Raw genomic sequence first — 23,314 nt, forward strand, 5'->3', positions numbered from 1 at the left:
AGAGGAGTCTCCGTCAGTGAACTCCCCCGGGGGGAAGAATCACACGCAGGAGCGATCGTTGATCCCAGCTCTTCCCTAGAAGGATGTTCGGAGGGGAACTGAGCCTTCAGCAACATCCGCAACAACAGCAGGGGTTTGGCCCGACCCGTCGGAAGCCTCTGCCACAACAACGTCGACAATAGACAGAGGATTTACCTCTGCTATTACCGGCGACTGTTTGACAGCTGCACCCAACCGGATCACGTCAAACAGGGCTTCCCTGGAGGGCGAGCCCTTAAGCCCCAAGGAAGCCCAAAGCTGCAAAAGATCATTGTTAGACACAGAATCATCAACATCAAAATCCTCCCCCGGAGGTGGAGGAGGAGGAGCTGCCTCGCTATGGGAGGCAACTCCCTCTCCCGAACCCCGAGGTTGGTCAACAACAGAAAGGCCTACGCTACCACTCGACGGCCCCTCGCGAGAGACCGATCGAGTGGGAGCTTCAGAGGAGGTTCGGGCAATGGAAGAAGAGTCTTTGGAACCTTCCTTCTTCAAGGCACCCCTTGAATGAGAAAGGTCACGCTTAGACTTCTTCTTACGTCGCCGGGAAAACCTCTCCCACTGGGAGGTACACCACTCCCTGCACTCACTACAAGTTTTATTCCTTTCACACCGTTGACCTCGGCAGTATGGACATAAGGAGTGAGGGTCGGTCTCGACCGCCGACATGAACGTTCCACAAGGGCGGTCGGGAAGTCCAGGGCACTTCCGCATGATGGATGGAGGCCTGGAGGCCAACTTCCAAGCACACAAGCTGTAAGAAAAAACAAACAAATTAAGGCTGTCAAAAATGCGAGGGTGAGACAGACAGGTCTGAAGTGAAGTGAATCAGTTCACCGGTGTGTGAGGGGGGAGGGATAGCTAGCTACCCCTCCCCTACCCCCTCGCTAACTAGCGAGAGGGTAGTTAACCCTCGTTAAAAATCTAATGGCTCGTCATTTCAGCTACGCCGAAAGTAATATCCCATGTAAATAGCGTGGTTTGTATTTCGGTTACGGAACAACTAACTGTTATACCTTTCATACCAATAAATAAAAGCCACTCTAAAATCTTTAAAACTATAGGATTATTGAAATTAAAAACTTCTAAAGCTTGTAGGACACTTCTTGCTGATCGTGAGCGTCTGGCTCGTGATCGTGAGCGTAATCAAGGGTTGTGTAGAGACTCTCCGTTGGAAGGAGAATATCTCACACCTGGAGGCGAACCTCCAAACAACACTCTGTTTCCCTTCAACAAGCTCTATCTCAAACTGAAGGTTAACATAAAGTGTTGCTTGAGAAAAAGCCAAGGCTTGTTTCTGAGTTTTCCCCAAAGGGATTGCCTGAATGGGAATCTTGCCGGACCAATCTCCCGAAGGAGAAACCGAACAGGTGTTCGTCTTCAAGAAGAAAAGCTTTGAAATCGTGATAGCCTTCGGTCCCGAGATCGTTACGATCTCTGTGGCGATCATTGATCATCAATTATGACGCCCTGACGAGTGTCTAACATCGGATTGTTGCGAACAACACCCTGACCAACTAGGAAAACGAGGTGATGAGTCTCGCCCCTGCAATTATTGAACAGAATAAATTCTGAGCTCATCATTGGATTGTCGCAAACGACATCCTGACCAACCAGGAAGACAAGGTGATGAGTCTCGCCCCTACAATCATTGATCAGAATAAATTCAGATCTCATTTTGAGTCTTGCCCCTGCGATCATTAAGGAGAAAATAATCCGTCCATCTGGCGATTGGCGAGCAACCTGTGGGTTGACAATCGTTCGTAGCCTTGGAATCTTCAACAGGGAAATCAGCAGGAGACGAAAAGACTCGTTGTCAGCAGGAAGTGAAAAAACTCGTCGTCAGCAGGAGGCGAAAGACTCGTCGTCAGCAGGAGTCAATAGTAAGATGAACGGGAGGCAGACCTCTTAAACAGCTAAGACGTCAGCCGCAGCTACAGCCACTAACTTTGCACCCCAATGTTGTCTGTAAGTGCTAAAGAAGACACAAAGAGAGAATTAAAAATTCTTTCCCACCTGGGGAAAAAAGAAACCCAACTCTCGGACGGGAGAGGTTACCCATAAGAGGAGTTGTCAGTGCAGAGGATTCCTTCCAATAAATTCGCAGAGACAAACCTTGACATCTGAAAACGGCCACATCATTTTGTGGAGCATCAGGTTAAAAACACAGTCACATCTGTAAATAAAAAGAATGAGCGTAAAGCAATAATGATTAATGGCTAAGCCTTGAAGGGAGAGAGCGGGGACGTCCGCTCTCTACCAGAAAAAAGTAAGTGATGTAGCTCACAGCTGTGAGAGTATATATGGGTGGCTGGGTAACCCCCACCTTGCATTTTATATCTAATGGCTGCCTTCCAGCTCCACCGACAGTGTATCCACATAAACAACGAAATGTTTGTTAGTATGGGAACAACTGTGTATCTTACCCGTACAACAGGACACTACTCATCTCAGCTAACTCAGTTTTCATAATGGCAAAGTCTCCCAAAAGAACATACAACAATTATAAAAAACCAAAGAGCACAATGCACAGTACACCATTTGTAATAACAGTTGAAACAGCAGTTAGGGTGGAACTCCTAACTTGCCTACCATTTTGAAGGTCATTCTAATGCACATATGAAGTCATATCCTATGTAAAGGACGGAGGTTTCTATTCATGTAGGAACAGGAATAGATTCTTTAAAACTGATGGCATGCGCACAATATAGCAGTATTTCTAAATTAGTAGAACAAAATATTGGAAGAATGTGGCACTACCCCACCAACTCTGTAGACAAAGGACACTATGTGAACAAAATCCTTGTTTTATGTTATCAGAAAATTGCATTATTAGTTATCTAATTTCAATTTGATTTTTATACTCACCCCACAATCCAGGATCATCTAGGCATGAGTAATGATTACTGACGGTGACCAGTGGAACACCTGCCGGCCGATTTGCAACAAGATCTATCAACTGCTGTAAGTTATGACTATGTACCGTGTTACAACAATCTGGGAAAATAGGTAACTTCACTTGATACTGGAGTTTTAAAAATATTTTTGTCATTTTTGAAAATTGGACTAAGCACAAAAATTTCAAACATGGATAATGTCAGTCCAGATTTCATAATAAATTTAACTTAGCAGTGGGTAAAATTCTTACTTCCATCAGGACTATTCTGGATTTGGAAACATCAAAATATATTTTAAAATAATTTTCATTTTTCCTAGCTTTACAAACTTGAGTCCCTTAATAGGGGTACAATTTAAGAAAAGCTGGGATCTTGGTTGTTAAAAATTATAACGAGGTGTTGCTTACTGCCAGGTGACAGGGAATACGCACCCCACGTAGCACACTGGTAAGCCACTTTGACCTTCACTTACAATTTTTGGGGTGGGTGAGACAGGAAGTGTCACTTAAAAGACTCAAGTTTATATAGTTAGGAAAAATACAAATTACTTAAAATAATTTGCAATTTGTTCCTACAAGGATACAAGCCTTCGTCTTTTAATAGGAGACTTATCCATTGGTGGGAGGAAATCACTATAACTAAACTGACTGGTTTAAATTCCCAGGATGTTAAACACTCGGACCTTAGGAGGAGCAGGATTCCAATTCACCTCCTAAGACCTTAATTCTAGGTGATAGGCCAAGTTCCTGTCATAAGACAGACAGCCATGACGATATCTATATCCCAAAGTGATATGATGGTTTTAATGTAAAGCTAAAATAAAGATATGGACTTACATTATATCCATCCTTCCCCATATCGGGAGAATGGGGGAAAAACTTATTCTAACTTAAAAATAGAATAGTCAATTGGTATGGTAGCTAACTGGCATCAAGCAACATAATGGTTTGACCGCTGCACCCCATGCAAGGCAAAAGAAAAGAGGAATAAAGGCCAGACATTCTTATTCTCATCTGTACACTACACAACTTGCTCAGCGCTACTGCAGGTCCTAGGAAAAACATATCAGAGGAATTGTGGGTACATTCCCTCAGTAAAGGTTGTCTGGCTTTCTCAGACTCCTGCCTTTGAGATTTGCCCAACTGACAGGTTCTTCCTAAAGGCTAGTGTTTCTCTCACTCGCACTTCACATGCATGAACAGGCTTTTCCAGTTCCCCGTCGGCTTGGGTTTGCACCTTCCTTATTGCCACACAAAGCCAGAAGGAGATCTTGTTACTAAGGATCTCTTTACACACCTGTGAAGATGAACAGGTTTTAGAGCTGAGGTTTGAAGAGTTGAATCTGCTTCCGGTAGCATCTTGGTGACCTCACGTTGCAAAGATGTAAATCCTCTAGATTGTTGGTTGCTTCCTGAGTGAGGAGATGGAGAAGGTCTCAAACCTGTTGTTTAAGTGAAGGCACCAAACCTTGTGGGACGTCAAAAAGACGATCAATAGAGGGTTTTTCCTCTTATATGTGCTCTGGTTGCCTTTCGCAATACATTGATCTGTTTGATGATTATCAGTACTTTCAGGAATATTGATTTGATCTCCAAGGCTGTCAATTGTATCCACAGTCTCCGCACCCCTCAGGAGGGGAGGGGAGTCAACTCATTTTGAAAGATGTTATTGAGGTTCTCATTGCTTTCAGTTTAGTCCCAAAACTTAACCTGGACGATTTTCTGATGATGTTGCTCCATTTGTTAGGGATTTATTCATTGCTCCCCTGAGGTGCCCTTCCCCTCTTTCCTCAGTGGTTGCGCTGTAATGCATTTGCAGGGAGGGGAATGGGGTGATGGAAAACAGTTAAATGCGACCCTCTGAAGAGCAAACACTTACCTTTCCGTTCCTTCTTGTCCTCTTGATGGTGCGGCTTCCTTGAAGTTGAAGTCTGGTACTGCCTGTTGATGACGTCTGGTCTGTGCGAGGGGAGGAGAAGCCTTCTTGCGCGATAGAGAGTGCTGGCGAGCTGGTGAGTGCTGACGCACAAGAGAGCGCTGCAGAATGCTGACGTTTTAGAGAGCGCTTGCGCGCAGGAGAGCTCTAACGCACTGGAGAGCTGGAGAGCGCTGGCGAGCCGTAGAGCGATGGCATGCAAGAGAGTGCTGACGTGCTGGTGAGTGCTGTCGTGTTGGAGGGCACTGACGCGTTGGTGAGCCTTGGCGTGCTGGTGAGCTGGCAAACACTGATGCGCTGGAGAGTGTGGACGAGCTAGCGAACGCTGGCATGCTGGAGAACACTGGAGCGCTGGAGGGCGCTGACGCGCTGGAGAGCGATGGGGTGCTGGCGAGCGCTGACATGCTGGTGAGCACTAGCATGCTGGTGAGCATTGGTGCGCTGGTGAGCGCTGGCGTACAGCTGGAGCACGATCTGGAAGATGTTTAGATGGCACGCAAATGCGCTGACGGGCAGGAGAGCGTTGCGCAGGGATCTGGGGCACTGGCAAAAGACACTTTGACGACGAACGAGCACGAGCACGATGACGTGCAGGTGAGTGACGCGTGGTCACACGGCAAGCAGGCAGGCACAGAACTGGAGGAGTCAGGAACGGAGACGGCAAGGCAGGAGGACGGCGAGAAGCAGATCGGTGCATAAGAAGACCTGGATCACGGATGTGCCATTTAGGAGGACAAACATCCATCGTAGGGGATAGCACGCGATCCACAGAAGAGTCCAAGGCCGAAGTTCAAGGACTAGCGACGGTATCATCATAAGGACGGACGAGGAGGCTCGTCTGTGAAGGAAGGATGCGTTGATGAAGCTGAAGAGCCAAAGAGGCGCCTTTTCACCGATGGTGAAGACGCATATCTAATGCAAAAGGGAGGGTGAGCTGGCAAGCACTGATGCGCTGGAGAGTGTGGACTAGCTGGTGAGCTCTGGCATGCTAGAGAACGCTGGTGCGCTGGAGGGCGCTGACGTGCTGGAGAGCGATGGGGTGCTGGAGAGCGATGGGGTGCTGGCGAGCGCTGACATGCTGGTGAGCGCTAGCGTGTTGGTGAGCATTGGTGCACTGGTGAGCGCTGGCGCACAGCTGGAGCACGATCTGGAAGATGTTTAGATGGCGCGCAAATGCGCTGACGGGCAGGAGAGCATTGCGCAGGGACCTGGGGCACTGACAAAAGACACTTTGACAACGAACGAGCGCGAGCAGGATAATGCGCAGGTGAGTGACGCGTGGTCAAACGGCAAGCAGGCAGGCACAGAACTGGAGGAGTCAGGAACGGAGACGGCAAGGCAAGAGGACGGCGAGAAGCAGATCGGCGCATAAGAAGACCTGGATTACGGATGTGCCATTTAGGAGGACAAACATCCATCGTAGGGGATAGCGCGCGATCCACAGGAGAGTCCAAGGCCGAAGTTCACAGACTAGCGACGGTATCGTCATACTGTAAGGACAGACGAGGAGAATCTTCTGCGGAAGAAGGATGCGATGATGAAGCTGAAGAGCCAAAGAGGCACCTTTTCACCGATGGTGAAGACGCACACCTAATGCAAAAGGGAAGGTGAGCTGGCAAGCACTGATGCGCTGGAGAGTGTGGACGAGCTGGCGAGCGCTGGCATACTAGAGAACGCTGGTACGCTGGAGAGCGCTGACGTGCTGGAGAGCGATGGGGTGCTGGCGAGCGCGGACATGCTGGTGAGCGCTAGCGTTTTGGTGAGCATGGGTGCGCTGGCGCACAGCTGGAGCACGATCTGGAAGATGTTTAGATGGCGCGCAAATGCGCTGACGGGCAGGAGAGCATTGCGCAGGGACCTGGGGCACTGGCTGAAGACACTTTGACGACGAACGAGCGCGAGCAGGATGACGCGCAGGTGAGTGATGCGTGGTCACACGGCAAGCAGGCAGGCACAGAACTGGAGGAGTCAGGAACGAAAACGGCAAGGCAGGAGGACGGTGAGAAGCAGATAGGAGCGTAAGAAGACCTGGATCACGAATGTGACGTTTAGGAGGACAAACATCCATCGTAGGGTATAGCGCGCGATCCACAGGAGAGTCCAAGGACGAAGTCAAAGGACTAGCGACGGTATCGTCATAAGGACGGACGAGGAGGCTCTTCTGCGGAGGAAGGAAGCGTTGATGAAGCTGAAGAGCCAAAGAGGCGCCTTTTCACCGATGGTGAAGACGCACATCTAATGCAAACGGGAGGGCGAGCTGGCAAGCACTGATGCGCTGGAGAGTGCGGACGAGCTGGCGAGCGCTGGCATGCTGGAGAACGCTGGTGCGCTGGAGGGCGCTGACGTGCTGGAGAGCAATGGGGTGCTGGAGAACGCTGGTGCACTGGAGGGCGCTGACGTGCTGGAGAGCGATGGGGTGCTGGCGAGCGGCGACATGCTGGTGAGCGCTAGCGTGTTGGTGAGCATTGGTGCGCTGGCGTACAGCTGGAGCACGATCTGGAAGATGTTTAGATGGCGCGCAAATGCGCTGACGGGCAGGAGAGCGTTGAGCAGGGACCTGGGGCACTGGCAAAAGACACTTTGACGACGAGCGAGCGCGAGCAGGATGACGCGCAGGTGTGTGACGCGTGGTCAAACGGCAAGCAGGCAGGCACAGAACTGGAGGAGTCAGGAATGGAGACGGCAAGGCAGGAAGACGTCGAGAAACAGATCGGCGAGTAAGAAGACCTGGATCACGGATGTGCCGTTTAGGAGGACAAACATCCATCATAGGGGATAGCGCACGATCCACAGGAGAGTCCAAGGCCGAAGTCCAAGGACTAGCGACGGTATCGTCATAAGGACGGACGAGGAGGCTCTTCTGCGGAGGAAGGATTTGTTGATGAAGCTGAAGAGCCAAAGAGGAGCCTTTCCACTGATGGTGAAGACACACATCTAATGCAAAAGGGAGGGCGAGCCCGACGAAAGCAACGACACCCTCGGGGAGTCAATGGATCAGCAACCTGACCTTTAGAAGCAGCAGTCGTCCGCAGAGGAGTCTCTATAAGCGACCGCCACCAAGGGGGAGAAACACCCGCATCAGAGATGGACGAAGGACTTTGCTTCCCCGTCGAAGGATGTTCGGCAAGGGGGGAAGAGCAGTCTCCAGCAACACCGGAATAGTTCGAAGGGGCAGGAGCATCGGTAGGATGGGCAGCGGACGATGCTTCTGACACAACAAGATCGACACAAGCAACAGGATCCACCTCTGATGTCGACGAGGGCTGCATACTATCACCACGGCGAAGAAGTTGCAGCAGGTTATCATTGGAGAGCGGATCCGGTAACCCCAAGCATGACCACACCTGTAATAAGGGAGAAAGAGTCATGGGCACTGGACACGAGCTGGAGAGTAGTGTCATCTGGATGATGTTGAACGATGATTGAGGGATCACTCTGGATCACGTAGGTCATCTCTGCTCTCGATGCTGCGAGCTGAGGTAGCAAGGGCTGATTGTTGATGGTGAGATCTCTCTGATAACGAGAAGATCGCTCACTTGAAGTCGGCGATGTTGAGTTGATCGTCGTGTCTAACTCGGGAGTGTGACGAGGGCTCCTAGGAAGATCTGAAGCAGGAACTGGGCAAGTCGAGAAGACAGGACAAGACAAGTGTGCTAGGCGAGACAAGTCATCTGGGAGAGATGAGTCTGCTGGGCGAAACGAGACAGCTGGGAGAAACCAACTGGAAGGGCAAGTGAAGGAGGACAGTCACTGGAAGTGTTGAACTTGCTGGCGAGGTATTGTGGCTGCACCCAGCCTATGAGCTACCTCATCCTCACGCTCAAAAAAACCACACTCTGAAGGACTAGAGGAAGACATGAACAAATCCAACATCCTTCTCTTAGTCCCATGGGGCAGAGACCACTGTGGGGAGGACCGAACCCATGAACGGGAGAGCCACTGTGAGAAGCAGGAACAGGCGTTGGACTTTGCCCTCCCTCTGCCAGCTGAGCAAGCTCAGATCAAGGGAGAGGTCTGTGATCAGGAACTGCTGCAGGGTAAGTCAGTGAGTGATGGTGAAGAAGCAGAGACTTCCACGAGAAGGGCCGCTTGGGACTCCGCCAGTGCGTTACCTTCGGAGTCTCTAAGAGGAGGATCAAAATCAATCTCCCCAAGTATAGAAGCTCAGGGAGACATACCTTTGACGGGGGACCAGTGATACCAAAGGACGGCCACAGATGGAGTAAATCATCAACTGTAAAAGAATCCCCTGAGAAAGAGGGCAGCGCCACATCACTAGGGGAGGCGGTGGAGTTCCCCCTTAAGGGTTGTCCAAGCGTTAAAGGGTCACCGCTCCTACTTGATCGATCCCCCGCACAGGGTGAATGAGGAGGAGCTTCGGGCAGAGATCGAGAGGGAGAAGAAGGCTAAGGTTTCTTCCTCTTCAAGGATGACCCTGAAGGAGATGAATTCCTTTTCAACTTCTTCCTCCTACTAACAAACATCTCCCACTCGGAAGATCACCACTCCCAGTATTAAACCCAGGTATCCTCATGTGTACACCAACATCCTCGTCGGTCGGTCTCAACCTGAGACATGCAGGTGCCATATTTCCACTCCTCAGGTCCAAGACAAGTTCCATACTGACCTAGAACAAGAAACAATCACATCTGAAAAAAAAAGAAATAGAAAAAGATTAGTCACATGGTAGAGTCAAATGGCAGCCAGTAAACATGAGTGGAGAGAGACGATGTCTACTCTCAACCCAGCCAAAAGCAAAAGTGATAGACAACAAGACAACCCAGGTGTGTGAACAGGGCAGTCAGCACAAACCACCCCACCCCAACACCGCTAACTAGCGGTGGGGTAATTATACCTCACTAAAAGTCTTATGGCTAGTCTTCCAGCTTTGCTGAAGTTATACAGTACCACCTCGCTAGGGTATGAGGACGCAACTGTATTGGGACAATACTAGGTTACACAAGGGAACAATGGTTTACCTGCAGTGGTTGAGGTCAGCTGTGCAGAGGACTCCAGATGCTGATTTCCCCAAGAGAGGGTCGGATGAAGAAAAGAAAAGAGCAAGTCATTCCTTTTCATTCACTTAGACTAAAACTGGGTAACTAAAGCTCTCAACCTTCTGCTACTTGTCCATTAAGGGCCTTGAGGTACTAAACCAGTTATTATTATTATTATTATAAAGTAGGCCCCCGCCATACGACATTAATCCGTTCCGGAGTTGGTATCGTATGGTGAAAATGTCGTATGGCGGGCAATAGAATAGTTAATGCGTGAAAAACCCCTGGTAAAAACATTGAAAATTAGAATGCAACAAAATACAATACAGTAGTATAGTAACCACTGTACTACAGTATACTTATATATAATATACATGTATGTACAGTACTGTACAGTATATAATTAAATAACATTATAAATAAAAATTATATACTGTACAGTACTGTAAAGGAAAAATTAAATCTTATTTACCTTTGGAGTGACGTGACTTAAGCTGGTAGTGGGTGGAGGCAGAGGGGGAGTAGACGGTAGATATAAAAACGTATCAATGCTAATTATGTTATGTACACTTAATAATAAATTTATTCTTACTAATAAACACTTAAAATTAAAAATACTTTTTTATTATTTTTGTCTTTTGAAATTTTTTTTTTTTATGATTTTCTTTTAGAACTTAAAAAAATTACTCTTTTTTAGCTTTTTTGATAGAATCACTATTATCGTCTTTACTTTCTGACATTTCTCTTTTGGAGAAATATCTATCCAAAGAAGCCTGTTTCTGACGATTCCTCAACATATTCCTAAAATGATATTTTAATTATAAAATAAATTTTTGAATATACTTACCCGGTGAATATATAATAGCTGCTACTCAGCGGCTCGACAGAAAACACACTCAAAAACTCGCGAGCGATCGCTATGAAGGTTGCGGGTGTGACCACCAGCGCCAACTATCGGCCAGATACCACTCTTGCATGTAAACAAACCCTTCAATTCTTCTCGTCCCGCTGCGTCTCTATTGGGGAGGAAGGGAGGGCCTTTAATTTATATATTCACCGGGTAAGTATATTCAAAAATTTATTTTATAATTAAAATATCATTTTTAAATATTTAACTTAGCCGGTGAATATATAATAGCTGATTCACACCCAAGGCGGTGGGTAGAGACCAGAGTTAATTAAGTTTACAGCGTATAAGCTAAGAGTTTTTGACAGTTATCAATATAACAAAACCAAAATATATAGGTACCTGGTAAGGAAGTTGACTTAGACAATTACTCTGCCTTGTAAGTCTGTCTTCCTCACGAAGCCCAGCGATCCTCTTAGGATGCTGAAAGACTCCCAGGAGCTGAAGTATAAAGGGTTGCAACCCATACTAACAGGACCTCATCAAACCCCTAATCTGGACGCTCTCAAGAAATGACTTTGACCACCCGCCAAATCAACAAGGATGCGAAAGGCTTCTTAGCCTTCCGTACATCCCAAAAAACATTTCAAGAGACAGATTAAAAAGGATATTGGAATTAGGGTAATGTAGTGGTAGAACCCTCACCCACTACTGCACTCGCTGCAACGAATGGACCCAGTGTGTAGCAGTCCTCGTAAAGAGTCTGGACATCTTTTAAGTAAAATGACGCGAACACTGACTTGCTTCTCCAAAAAGTCGCGTCCATAATACTTTGCAGAGATTTATTTTGCTTGAAGGCCACGGAGGTTGCTATAGCTCTCTTCGTGCGTCTTAACCTTAAGCAAACATCGGTCTTTCTCATTCAAGTGAGAATGAGCTTCTCGTATTAAAAAATCTGATAAAATATGACAAAGCATTCTTTGACATAGGCAATGATGGTTTCTTAACTGAGCACCATAATGCCTCAGATTTACCTCGTAATGACTTAGTACGAGCTAAATAGAACTTAAGAGCTCTAACAGGACATAATACTCTTTCCAGTTCGTTGCCTACGATCTCTGATAAGCAAGGAATATCAAAAGATTTAGGCCAAGGACGAGAAGGCAGTTCATTTTTTGGCCAGGAAACCAAGTTGAAGTGAACAAGTGGCTTTTTCTGTAGAAAAAACCGATGTTCTTACTGAAGGCATGAAGTTCACTGACCCTTTCAGCCGAAGCCAAGCACACTAGGAAAAGTGTCTTGAGGGTGAGATCCTTCAGGGAGGCTGAATGTAATGGCTCAAACCTGTCTGACATGAGGAACCTTATGACCACGTCTAAGTTCCATCCAGGAGTTGCCAAACGACGTTCCTTAGAGGTCTCGAAAGACTTAAGGAGATCTTGGAGATCTTTATTGTTGGAAAGATCTAAGCCTCTATGTCGAAAGACCAAAGCCAACATGCTCCTGTAGCCCTTAATCGTGGGAGCTGAAAGGGAGCGAACCTTTCTCAGATGTAAAAGAAAATCTGCGATTTGGGCTACAGAGGTACTGGACGAGGACACAGATGCTGACTTGCACCAGTCTCAAAAGACTTCCCACTTCGACTGGTATACTCTAATGGTAGAAGCTCTCCTCGCTCTTGCAATCGCACTGGCTGCCTCCTTCGAAAAGCCTCGAGCTCTTGAGAGTCTTTCGATAGTCTGAAGGAAGTCAGACGAAGAGAGGGGAGGCTTTGATGGACATTCTTTACGTGGGGCTGACGTAACAGATCTACCCTTAGAGGAAGACTTCTTGGAAAGTCTACCAGCCATTGAAGTACCTCGGTGAACCACTCTCTCGCGGGCCAGAGGGTAGCAACCAACGTCAACCTTGTCCCTTCGTGAGAGGCGAACTTCTGCAGTACCTTGTTGACTATCTTGAATGGTGGGAATGCATATAAGTCCAGAAGAGACCAATCCAGTAGAAACGCGTCTATGTGGATTGCTTCTGTATCTAGGACTGGAGAGCAATAGATTGGTAACCTTTTGGTCAACGAGGAGGCAAAGAGGTCTATGGTGGGTTGACCCCAAGTAGCCTAAAGACTCTTGCCCATGTCCTTGTGGAGGGTCCATTCCGTGGGTATCACCTGACCCCTCCGACTGAGACAGTCTGCCAAGACGTTCAAGTCCCCCTGGATGAATCTCGTCAACAGGGAGATGCCTCGATTTCTTGACCATAAGAGAAGGTCACTTGCGATCTCGAGCAGCGTGAAGGAGTGTGTGCCTCCTTGCTTGGAGATGTACGCCAAAGTTGTGGTGTTGTCTGAGTTGACCTCTACCACTTAGTTTCGAAGAAGATTTCGAATATCATCAAGGCCAAGTGGACTGCTAATAGCTCCTTGCCATTGATGTGTATGCTCTTCTGACTTGAGGTCCACAGACCCGAGCATTCCCGACCGTCCAGGGTCGCACCCCAACCCAAATCCGACGCGTCTGAGAACAACACGTGGTTTGGGTTCTTGACTGCTAGGGATAGTCCCTCTCTCAGACTGATATTGCTGTCCCACCATTTCAGGCATGCCTTTACTGGTTCGGAGACTGGGAATGATACCGTCTCTACCGTCTTGTCCTAGTTCCAGTGAGAGGCTAGATGGAACCGGAGAGGCAGAAGGTGTAGTCTCCCTAGAGAGACAAACTGCTCCAGGGATGAGAGAGTCCCTACGAGACTGTTCCAACTCCTGACTGAACAAACGTTTTCTTTTCAGCATTAGTTGGACTTCGAGCAGGGCTTGTTCTATTCGGTGGCAGACGGAAAAGCCCGAAAAAAAACTGGACTGCGAATCTCCATCCCCAAATATAGAATAATCTGGGATGGGATCAGTTGGGACTTTTAGGTTGACCAAAAGTCCCAACTCCCTGGCCAGACTCAACGTCCAATGTAGATCCTGCAGACAGCGAAGACTGGACGATGCTCTGAGAAGCCAGTCGTCCAAGTACAGGGAGGCTCGGATCCCCGATAGATGGAGGGATTTTGCCACATTCCTCATGAGCCTCGTAAACACGAGAGGCGCAGGACTGAGGCCAAAGCACAGGGCTCGAAACTGGTACCCCACATTCCTGTAAACAAACCTCAGAAACGGTTGGGAATCCGGGTGTATAGGAATGTGGAAGTATGCCTCCTGAAGGTCGAGAGAGACCATTCAGTCGCCTTCCATAAATGCTGTCAAGACAGCCTGGTAGACTTCATCGTGAAGTTTGTCTTGACAATGAACACATTGAGCGCACTTGCCTCTTACGTACTCCTGCAGTGAACATGGCTGCCAGATCATTGGAGCCTTCCCTGAGGGACTTGTTCCTGCAGAGAACGTGGCTGTCAGATCATTGGAGCTATCCCTGAAAGCCTTGTTTATGCATGACCTAATTGTACAGCAAAACTTCAAACGCTCGAAAATAGCTCTGAAGTCGACCTGTAAAATCTTGGAGCGTCTCATGGCCAGGCGCCAGGGAGAGTCTATGAGGTTTGAGAAGTCTATCTGGGCAGAGGCAGGAACTCCCAAGCCGAGAACTTCTCTCATGTCATATCAAACTCTCGCTCTATAAGCCAGCTTAAAAGTAGGGAAAGCAAAGGCTGTCTCCCCCAAACTCCTCCTGGTGATAAACCAGTCGCCTAGCAAACGTAAAGCTCTCTTAGAAGAGCGAGAGAGCACTAGTTTATAAAACAACGGCTTCGAAGTAGCTAGGCCTAGTGTAAACTCTGACGTTTAGGCGAACGAGGAGCAGCAGTTACAAAAAGATCCGGACAAAGATCCTTAAAAATCAGCATGATTTATTTAAAGTCCATAGAGGGCTAAGCAGCTTTAGGCTCCTCTCCGCCTGACAGAGTCCTCAAGGGAATATCAGTAGGAGGGGGAACAGCAACTTCCTTATCTGAAGGAACCTTGTCCGACAATAGCCGAGTCTCAAGCAAGGGAGAGACCTACCGTGGTGGCAATGCTTTACAAGCAGAGTCCACACGCACTGGTGCATTAGTAGCGGACCAGGACGCAACGTCATGTAACTGCTTAACAGTCTGTGAACTGTCAACAACAACAGGTGCGGGAGGACGCTCGGCGTCCACTCGAGACTGTTTTGACTGCCTAGTCTGAGCAGTCAAAACAACTCTAGACTGCGGTAGTTGACGCTCAGCGTCAAAACAAGTCAACTCCGCTGGCTGGCGAACGTCCTGAACGTCAACAGGAGCATTAGGAAGCGGCCTAACGTCCTGAACGTCAACAGGAGCATTAGGAAGCGGCCTAACGTCCTGAACGTCAACAGGAGCATTAGGAAGCGGCCTAACGTCCAAATGCGGCTGAAAATCAACACGTGACCGCATCGAGTGAGGCTCTACATATCGTGACTGACGTGACTTAGCTACGCCAACGTCAACAGGACGCACAAAGGTTCGTTTGGGCGGCTGAAGGCCAGGATCTCGATGAGATAAACGGCTAGGATCAACGTGAACCTTATCGGCAGAGTAGTCTTCCATAAGAGAGGCAAGCTTATTCTGCATGTCTAGCCGTACAACCCATTTAGGATCAACGGGAATGGTTGCGGTAAGAGACGAGGGTAACGTCTGTGACTGCAAACCTTGCCTACAAAAAGACTCTCGGAGTCTGTGTTACGCTTTTGTTTAGGCGGCGAGCAGTCTTCCGATGACTGCATAGGGTCAGAGCTGTCCTAATAGTTAAAACCAGGACGCTGGACCTGTCCTGAAAGGACTGACTTTCGCTTAAAGGGCCGCGAAACCTTGTTCCACGGTTTCTTATGCGAAAAGCCTTCGGATGACGAGGAGAAAATCGTCTCTCTCGCCTTATGGTAGGGGTGATCTTGGTGAGATACGCCTGATACCATAGAGGGAATGTCTGTTCGCTGATCAAGGCCTCTCGAACCCATAAGTCGTACGACATTACTTCTCCCCTGGGCTTGGGAGCGAACTAGGCGAGCGACAGGCACGAACAGACGAACCCTCGGTCGCAACACTGATAACACTTTGCGCAATATCACTTTATCACTACGATTTTCTGTTTTGCACTTATTTCACTGAAATCGAAATTTTTAAACAATTCACATTAGGTATGAATAAAACTGATTTCTACCTGAAGCACACAATTCTACCCTCATCAAAAGGTTATAATTGCGAAATCAGTCGTATAATGTAAGCACATTAATACAAGCAAAAAACAGTAAACATATTTTAAGATAAAAAGATCAGTGGCTGGGGAAGAGACTAAACACTAGTTCATTCAAAACTACGTTTTCAATCTCTCACCGTACAGTGCCTTGGGACGAGAATAAAAAACTAAAAACGTTTTATCCTTTCTCCCCGTACAGAGACTAGGGACGAGAGTAACTCGAGAACAACGTTACTCGCTTGGGACGAGAATAAAGATCGGAACGTTCTCTCTCCTCTCTCTCTCTCCGTCTCTATCTCTCTCTCTCTCTCTCTCTTGATTTCGCACCGAAGAGAAGAGCCCAATTACGTTTCGTCAAAAAACAGGTTATTTGACCAAAGGAAAAAACTGAAAGGTTTTTCAATTAAAAAGTTCCTTTAAAATAGAATTTAAAACATTTAACCTTTGAAAGAAGAATGAACAAAACGTCAGAATCGATTTACTCTTTCTGCAAAGTGAAACCGTGATACTCTCTCTCTCTATCGTAACGATAGAGCGCAAACTGCGTAGCATAAATAAACTAAACGTTAGTTCATCTTTGAAACAGTACGGAGACTATTCAAAGAAAATCTTTCATAAAATATCTATTAAAAAATATTCATTTAATAAGTTTTAAATCATTAGCTCTGTAAAAGTTATTTACGATTGAAAGGGCTCAACGTTGTTTAACTTCGGTTTCCAAGTTAGGACCGCCTACTCTCAGGAAAGGTCGCATATAAACAAATCATTAAAATTTATCTTGATGTTTATTATAAATGGAAAGCTAATCGAAGAGGCCTAATAAAGGCGGGTGAGATATAAAAAAAAATATATAGAGGAAAATCTATATTAATTTATAACGTGATAAGATAATTGCTAAAAGCCTAAAACACACTTCCGTACTAAGGGAAGGGTCGGCCATTTAAAAGTCAAAGAAAGTCCAAAAAAAAAACAATCCAACGTCATCAAAAATTAAATCTATCCAAAAACGAGTTCCAGATTTAAGTTGAAGATAAAACACCTGCACTGCGAAAGCTCAAACCAAAATGAAGTACTTCACCAAATATGTTGAGAAAACTCCAGGTTCTACAGCGAGTAATGATACGTCTTGTCGTCAAGGTCGACAGAGAAGAATTGAAGGGTTTGTTTACATGCAAGAGTGGTATCTGGCCGATAGTTGGCGCTGGTGGTCACACCCGCAACCTTCATAGCGATCGCTCGCGAGTTTTTGAGTGTGTTTTCTGTCGAGCCGCTGAGTAGCAGCTATTATATATTCACCGGCTAAGTTAAATATTTAAAAATGACTCATACACTTATCATTAACACTCTGCATAAGACGAATTGTGTGAAGTTTTTCTGGGTGTTTCTTTTCAATGAAACTCGTAAGGTTTTCATACCAACCGATAGCTTCCCTTATTTCTGACGTTGTCGTTTCTTCAGTTTCCCCCTGTCCTCGCCTCCACTAGAGCTGTGCTCTTCTTGAATGATCGTCAACTGCATTGCCTCTAACTCCTTTAAGTCTTCAGTCGTAAGCTCCTCCCTGTGCTCCTCGATAAGGTTATGGACGTCAGCCTCATCGACAACAAGCCCCATAGACCTCCCGATTGAAATTATTTCCACAATATCACCCTCAGGGGCAGGATCAGCAACGGCCTCGTCTTCGGTTGAGGGATCGAAACCTTCAAAGTCTCGTTCTGCTACAACAGCTGGCCACAGTTTCTTCCATGAGGAGTTCAAGGTGCGCTGTGAAACCTCATTCCAAGCTGTGTCGATCATCTTCAGGCATTGAACGATGTCAAAATGCCCCCTCCAAAATTCACGGAGGGTGAGTTGAGTGCTTTCAGTCACTTCGAAGCATCTTCTGAACAGATGCTTCGTGTAAAGCTTCTTGAAGTCGGCAATCACTTGCTGGTCCATAGACTGGAGGAGAGGGGTGGTGTTTGGTGGCAGATAGAGAACCTTAATGAAGGAGAAGTCAGGATGAATGATGTCCTCGAGGCCAGGAGGGTGAGCAGGGGCATTGTCCAGCACCAGGAGACATTTCAGAGGAAGATCGTTCTCTTCTAAATAGTTCTTGACAGCAGGACCGAAGCAGACGTTTATCCACTCAATAAATATGGTCCTCATGACAAGGGCCTTAGCATTAGACTTCCAAAATACTGAGAGCCTCTCCTTCGTGATATTTTGTGCCTTGAAGGCACGAGGATTTTCTGAGTGGTATACCAGTAGGGGCTTAATTTTTAAGTCCCCACTGGCATTTGCACAAAATGCGAGCGTTAGTCTGTCCTTCATTGGTTTATGGCCAGGAAGTTTCCTTTCTTCAGCTGTGATATATGTACGGCGGGGCATTTTATTCCAGAAAATGACAAATTCGAAGATAATTTGTATTTTTCCTAACCATACAAACCTTAGCTATTTACACAGGGTTTACCTTTTAGCGCAGCTGAAATGGCGAACCATTAGAATTTAACGAGGGTGTATTACCCCCGCGCTAGTTAGCGGGGGGGTAGGGGAGTGGTAGCTAGCTACCCCTCCCCTCCCTCACACACAGATGAATGCTCACTTTCACTTAGAGGTAGGACTTGTCTTGGGGAACAGGGCTGGCGGGCAAATGTGTGTAAATAGCTAAGGTTTGTATGGTTAGGAAAAATACAAATTATCTTCGAATTTGTCATTTGTTCCGTAACCGAAATACAAACCACGCTATTTACACAGGGTGACTTACCCCTTAGGTAGGGTGGAAAGTCCCCAGCCATACTGGCTTTGGCTTTACCCGGGGACTCAGAATCCGAGTGAGTAGCACTCGATAAAAGGAGTCCCTGCACCTCACAAGTTCCTATCTCCGCAAGGAACCATGTGGCCTACGTAAGCTTGTGTGTGAAGGAAGAAGTGTGACCCGTCCTAGGCAGTTGACCTGGAGTTCCAGAAGGAACTCCGGGTTAGGACGTTCCCAATACCACCTCGTCAGGGTATGGGGGACGCGACAGTATTGATTCAATACTCGGAACACAAGGAAGCATGGTTTACCTGCAGAGGTTCGAGGTCAGCTATGCAGAGACCAGGATGCTGCTTCCCCGTAGAGGGGATGATGAAGAAAGAAGTAAGGGCCAGACATACTTCTTTCGTTCATGCAGACTTAAACCTGATAACAATGCCCTCAACCATCTGCTACCTGTCCAAAAAGGAGCCTGAGGTTAGACCAGCTGTTGTGTAGCCACCACAGAGCGATAGAAAACGTATCGAGACTCCTGTGGGTCACGCCCTGCAGGAAGCGGGCTGCGAAGGTCATTAGACGCTTCCAGACTCCAGCTTGTAGCACCTGCGTCACAGAGTAGTATTACTCGAAGGCGAGGGACGTTGAGATGTATCCAACATCGTGCTGTAGGGCGACGTGACGGGGGAGGGTCTGGAGACAGGTCGAGATGAATGTCCTTGAGTCCGGGCTGAAGAGGTATACTGGTGACTCTCCCCCATGTCCTCATTGTGCTCCCAAATCGGCTACAACTGAGGACAAACTGCAGCTGTTCCCAGCGCTAACCTCTCGATTCCTTTACTGGCAAGAAAGAGAAGGTCTTGGGACATCAGATACAGAATGGAGACTCGAAATCTTGAATGAATCAGACCGAAGGGCCGGGACCCCCAGATTCTGAGTCTAGCCAACAACTCAGGAGCGAGCCTGAATGTTGCCTTCCCCTCTTCCTTAGAAAGGGGGGAGTCGTAAGAGACCAAGAAGATTGCTTACACACTGGCCGTGGCCAGAGTGAGCAGGAGACCCAAGGCGGAATACAATCCGAGGCCTGTCGTAAAGGGTCTTGAGAAGATCTCTTAAAGGACTAAAAGTTCGAGCCATGCTCCAAGTTGGAGGTCTTCCTCCGACTAGGGCAGGGACGATCGTAGCTTCGCATGAGCGAGGATAGATCCAGCGGGCAGGAAAAAGTTATTCCTTTAAGCCTGAAGGTCAGGGAAAGGCTGAGCGACAGGCTTCATTGCCGAGAGCGGAAAGGAGTTTCCTCCCGATGAAAGGCAATAAGACCGTTATTGCTGGAGAAGAGGCCTCAAGGGAAGAGGTATATCTCCCACGGCACCAACCACCTTAGACTCTTCACTTTGCCTGGGAGACCCCTGTGGATGACTATCGCAGATGACGCGACCTCCGTACCGCGACTGTAGCGGGTTGTCTCTTCTTGAGGAGGAGGCGTAGTGTCTCCAGGCATGGAGCCGAAGCGACGCCCCGGTTCGGGAGAGATGTCGCAGTGTGGTTGCTTGAGTAGTCTGCGCCGTGGGAGAAGCTCTCCCGGGAGTTCCGTCAGGGGAAGCAGAGGGTCCAGAAACCGTTCTGCTCATAGTCCCAGTGGAGCTCTCCCATTGAAAGGTTGACAGACAACCTGGTCTTGTTGAGACCCATTGTCCACAGACAAAAAGGAGGGAAGACGCAGGCGTCGAAGTTGTCCCACCATCACCAAATGCATCTTGCCAGAGTCTCGGGGTCTGAGACTGGGGGGAAGAATAGCGGAAGCTTGAGGTTCCAAGCTGTCGCGATCAGGTCCCCCAGACCAGTACTTGCTGGTTACCCAAGGTCAAAGACCCCCAGGTACACTCTCTCTACGAGGCTCTGCTCGGATAGTCTGAGAGAACATTCCCCTGCCTGGAATGAGAGAGCCGATGGTGGTATTGAGAGAATCTCAATCATCCCGGTATCTCTACTGCAAGATGTGAAGGTGTGAAAATGCGTCCCCTGCTGGTTAGAATACGCCAGAATCATGAAGTCGACGCGCACGGGGCGACTCGGCAGGAGCTGTAGGATCTGTAGAGGGGCCAGACTAAGGCCCCTAAGCCTGCCTGAATGATGGAGAGGTATCCTTCAGGTCTTGACCATAGGCCTGGACCGGAACATGCCCACCCCTTTCCTTTGACGAGTCCGAGAACAGCATCAAGAATGTGGGGAAAGGACGAGAATATCCACTACCATCAAGAGGCTCCATAGGTCAACACCCATTGCAGGTCTAATAGTTCCGCTGGTCCCATAGGGGCCAGGAAGTCCGGTTAAACATTGCCTGAAGCCACCGGAACTTGGATCGCCCCACATGGAACTTATCCTGAGGCGACCGTTCGGACTATAGACGGGTCAATGAGGAAAGGAGAACTAGGAAACGTTCCAAGGTAGGGCTGAAAGCTCTGCTTGACTGAGAACAGGTACTGCGACTCTCCTCAGTCTTGCCACAGTCAACCGAAAGGAAGGCTCGGAGGATGTGGTAACAGAATCTGGCGTCCCCAGGTGGTCACCCATCCAAGTACCGACGTTGCTTAACCTCGCTGGACAGACGAGAAACGGGGTTTCCAACGTGGTAAGGCCGTTGACTCAATATCATGGCCAGATACTCCAGATGTTGAGGCAGAGGAAGAGAAGGCTCCAAGCAAAATACCATGAGCCCACACTCATGGTAAGCATCCGGAAGCTTGTCCCGGCGCTGAAGAAGGTCGAACCCGAGCCTACCGGAGTTGACCAGCCCTCCAAACAGCAGAGGAGGCGGAAGCCTGCACCTGAGCGGCCAAGAGGAAGGCAGGGAGAGTTCTCTGGGGAAACAAACCTGCTATGCCACGGCGGGATAGCCACACTGCATCATAAGCAGGAATACTTGCAGTCTAGGCTGAATTCAACGAGCACCCTGGAAGATGGATGGAATGGAAACTGAAAGTACCCGTCCTTCCGATCCAGGGTTTAAGGAGTCCTGTCGCCTCGTTACCAGTCTGATCGATTCTGCTGGTCTACGCTGGCCGAAGTTTGTTCGACAAACTTGATCAGGGCTGAGAGGTCGACTAAGGACATCCCCTCTCAGATCCTTTCTTACAAGAAAGGATCGACTGAGGAGGCCGGGGGTGAAGCTGTCGATGATCCTAAGGAAGGCCTTCGCCTAAGTTATGGATCATTCTGCCCAACCGGGCAACTCTGCTGACGCTATGGCATAGAGGTTCAGAGACACTGAATTCGCTGACAGAGACGGCAGGCGCGATATCCTTGGCTGATCACAGAGATTGTGCGGGAATGGGCATCGGGAAGCTGTCATTCGGATGAGTAACCTTAAGCATCCTCCCAGAGAAAAACCTGCAATCCTAGAGTTCGTGAACTCCTTTTAGGACTATGCCCCCCCGGGGGAGTCTCCCGTGCCATCTGTTCCTGACAGGAGGAAACTGCAATTGGACACCTTGCCCCAGTTGTCGTAGCCGATAACTTAGGCCGACGTGGTTGAAAGAAAAGGGCGCTGGAGCCCTGCAGAGTCTGGAAGAAAGCGCCTTGGAGGAGTGAAAACGGAAGTCGATTTCCTCCGCACAGCCGCTGTCTAAGTCTCTGTCCTTGGGCACAAACAAACTCTTCTCAAGGATGGAAGGGTGTCTGAGGTCGTCGACCTCCACAGATGAGACACCCGAAGGAAGCCCTCAGTCAGCGCGTCCAGATGGTACAACATCGAGCTTGTCCGCAAGTTAGATACTTAACGACGAAAGGCCAAGGTGCCTGAGCTCGAGAGGAGGAAAGTAGCTTCCTTGAACCAAACCTCGGGCCGTAACCAAGGAGGGAAAGAACCTGGTAAGCTCCCAGAGGAAGGGGTAAGCAGTCACCCCTTGTCCGATGGAGAAATCTCGAACGGAAAGCCCCCCGCCAAAAATCCTTCCAGGGAATGACGGGGAAGGGCTAACCCAGGTTCAGGAAAGAGGAGTGTTGCTCAGATCTCCCTTAAGTTTCTCCTATTCTTGCAAGTGCCATGCTCTGCGTTTACGGGGTGAGGCCGTGTTCTGGAAATACGCTCCAGAAGAACTCGCCAGGCTGGCCATGCTGCGAAAACCCCATTGGGAATCGTGGTCGCAATCGCCCTGGAGCTCGCGCGACGGTAATTCAAAGATTTTCGCGTGGGCGAACGTGGAAGCGCTCATGCGCGGTAACGCAAACGAAGGAGCGCAGAAGGAGGGCGAGCGTGGTAGGAAGGGCGAGAGCTGGTGGTCGGCGAGCGATAACCCATAGACGAGCAATGGATACTGCAAGAAATAAGCCGACGTTTGTGCGAAGAAACACTGTAGGTTCGCGCGACGGAACACCATCCGTCCGCGCGATGGAAAACCGTTGGTTCGCGCGTGGGCGAACATTGGAGAGCATGGGCGCGGACGCGCATGAGCGTCGCATGAGCGTAGACGTGCAGGCACGTGGGCGTGTGGGCGAAGGGTCGCGCGGGCGCACAGGCAAGAGGTCGCACGGGCGAGCGGGCGAACGGTCGCACGGGCGAGCCGGCGAACGGTCGCGTGGGCGAGCGGGCGAGCGGTCGCGCGGGCAAGCGGTCGTGAGGGTGGGCAGGTGGATGAGCGCGAGTCCAAGGCGGCGAACGCAAGCGTTAGCGCGATGGCG

The 23,314-nt window shown here is 48.6% G+C and overlaps 1 protein-coding gene across 1 annotated transcript in view; it reads right to left on the bottom strand.

Annotated features, from left to right (window-relative positions):
• Window positions 1-23,314, bottom strand: part of LOC137615007 (tafazzin-like) — a 96,897-nt gene that overhangs the window by 25,861 nt on the left and 47,722 nt on the right. Inside the window, exon 3 of the mRNA XM_068344641.1 lies at window positions 2,908-3,036. Within this exon, the coding sequence (XP_068200742.1) occupies window positions 2,908-3,036 (129 nt within the window). The remainder of the gene's footprint in view (window positions 1-2,907; window positions 3,037-23,314) is intronic.

Source organism: Palaemon carinicauda, chromosome 21, assembly GCF_036898095.1.
Source record: "Palaemon carinicauda isolate YSFRI2023 chromosome 21, ASM3689809v2, whole genome shotgun sequence".
Taxonomy (NCBI): domain Eukaryota; kingdom Metazoa; phylum Arthropoda; class Malacostraca; order Decapoda; family Palaemonidae; genus Palaemon; species Palaemon carinicauda.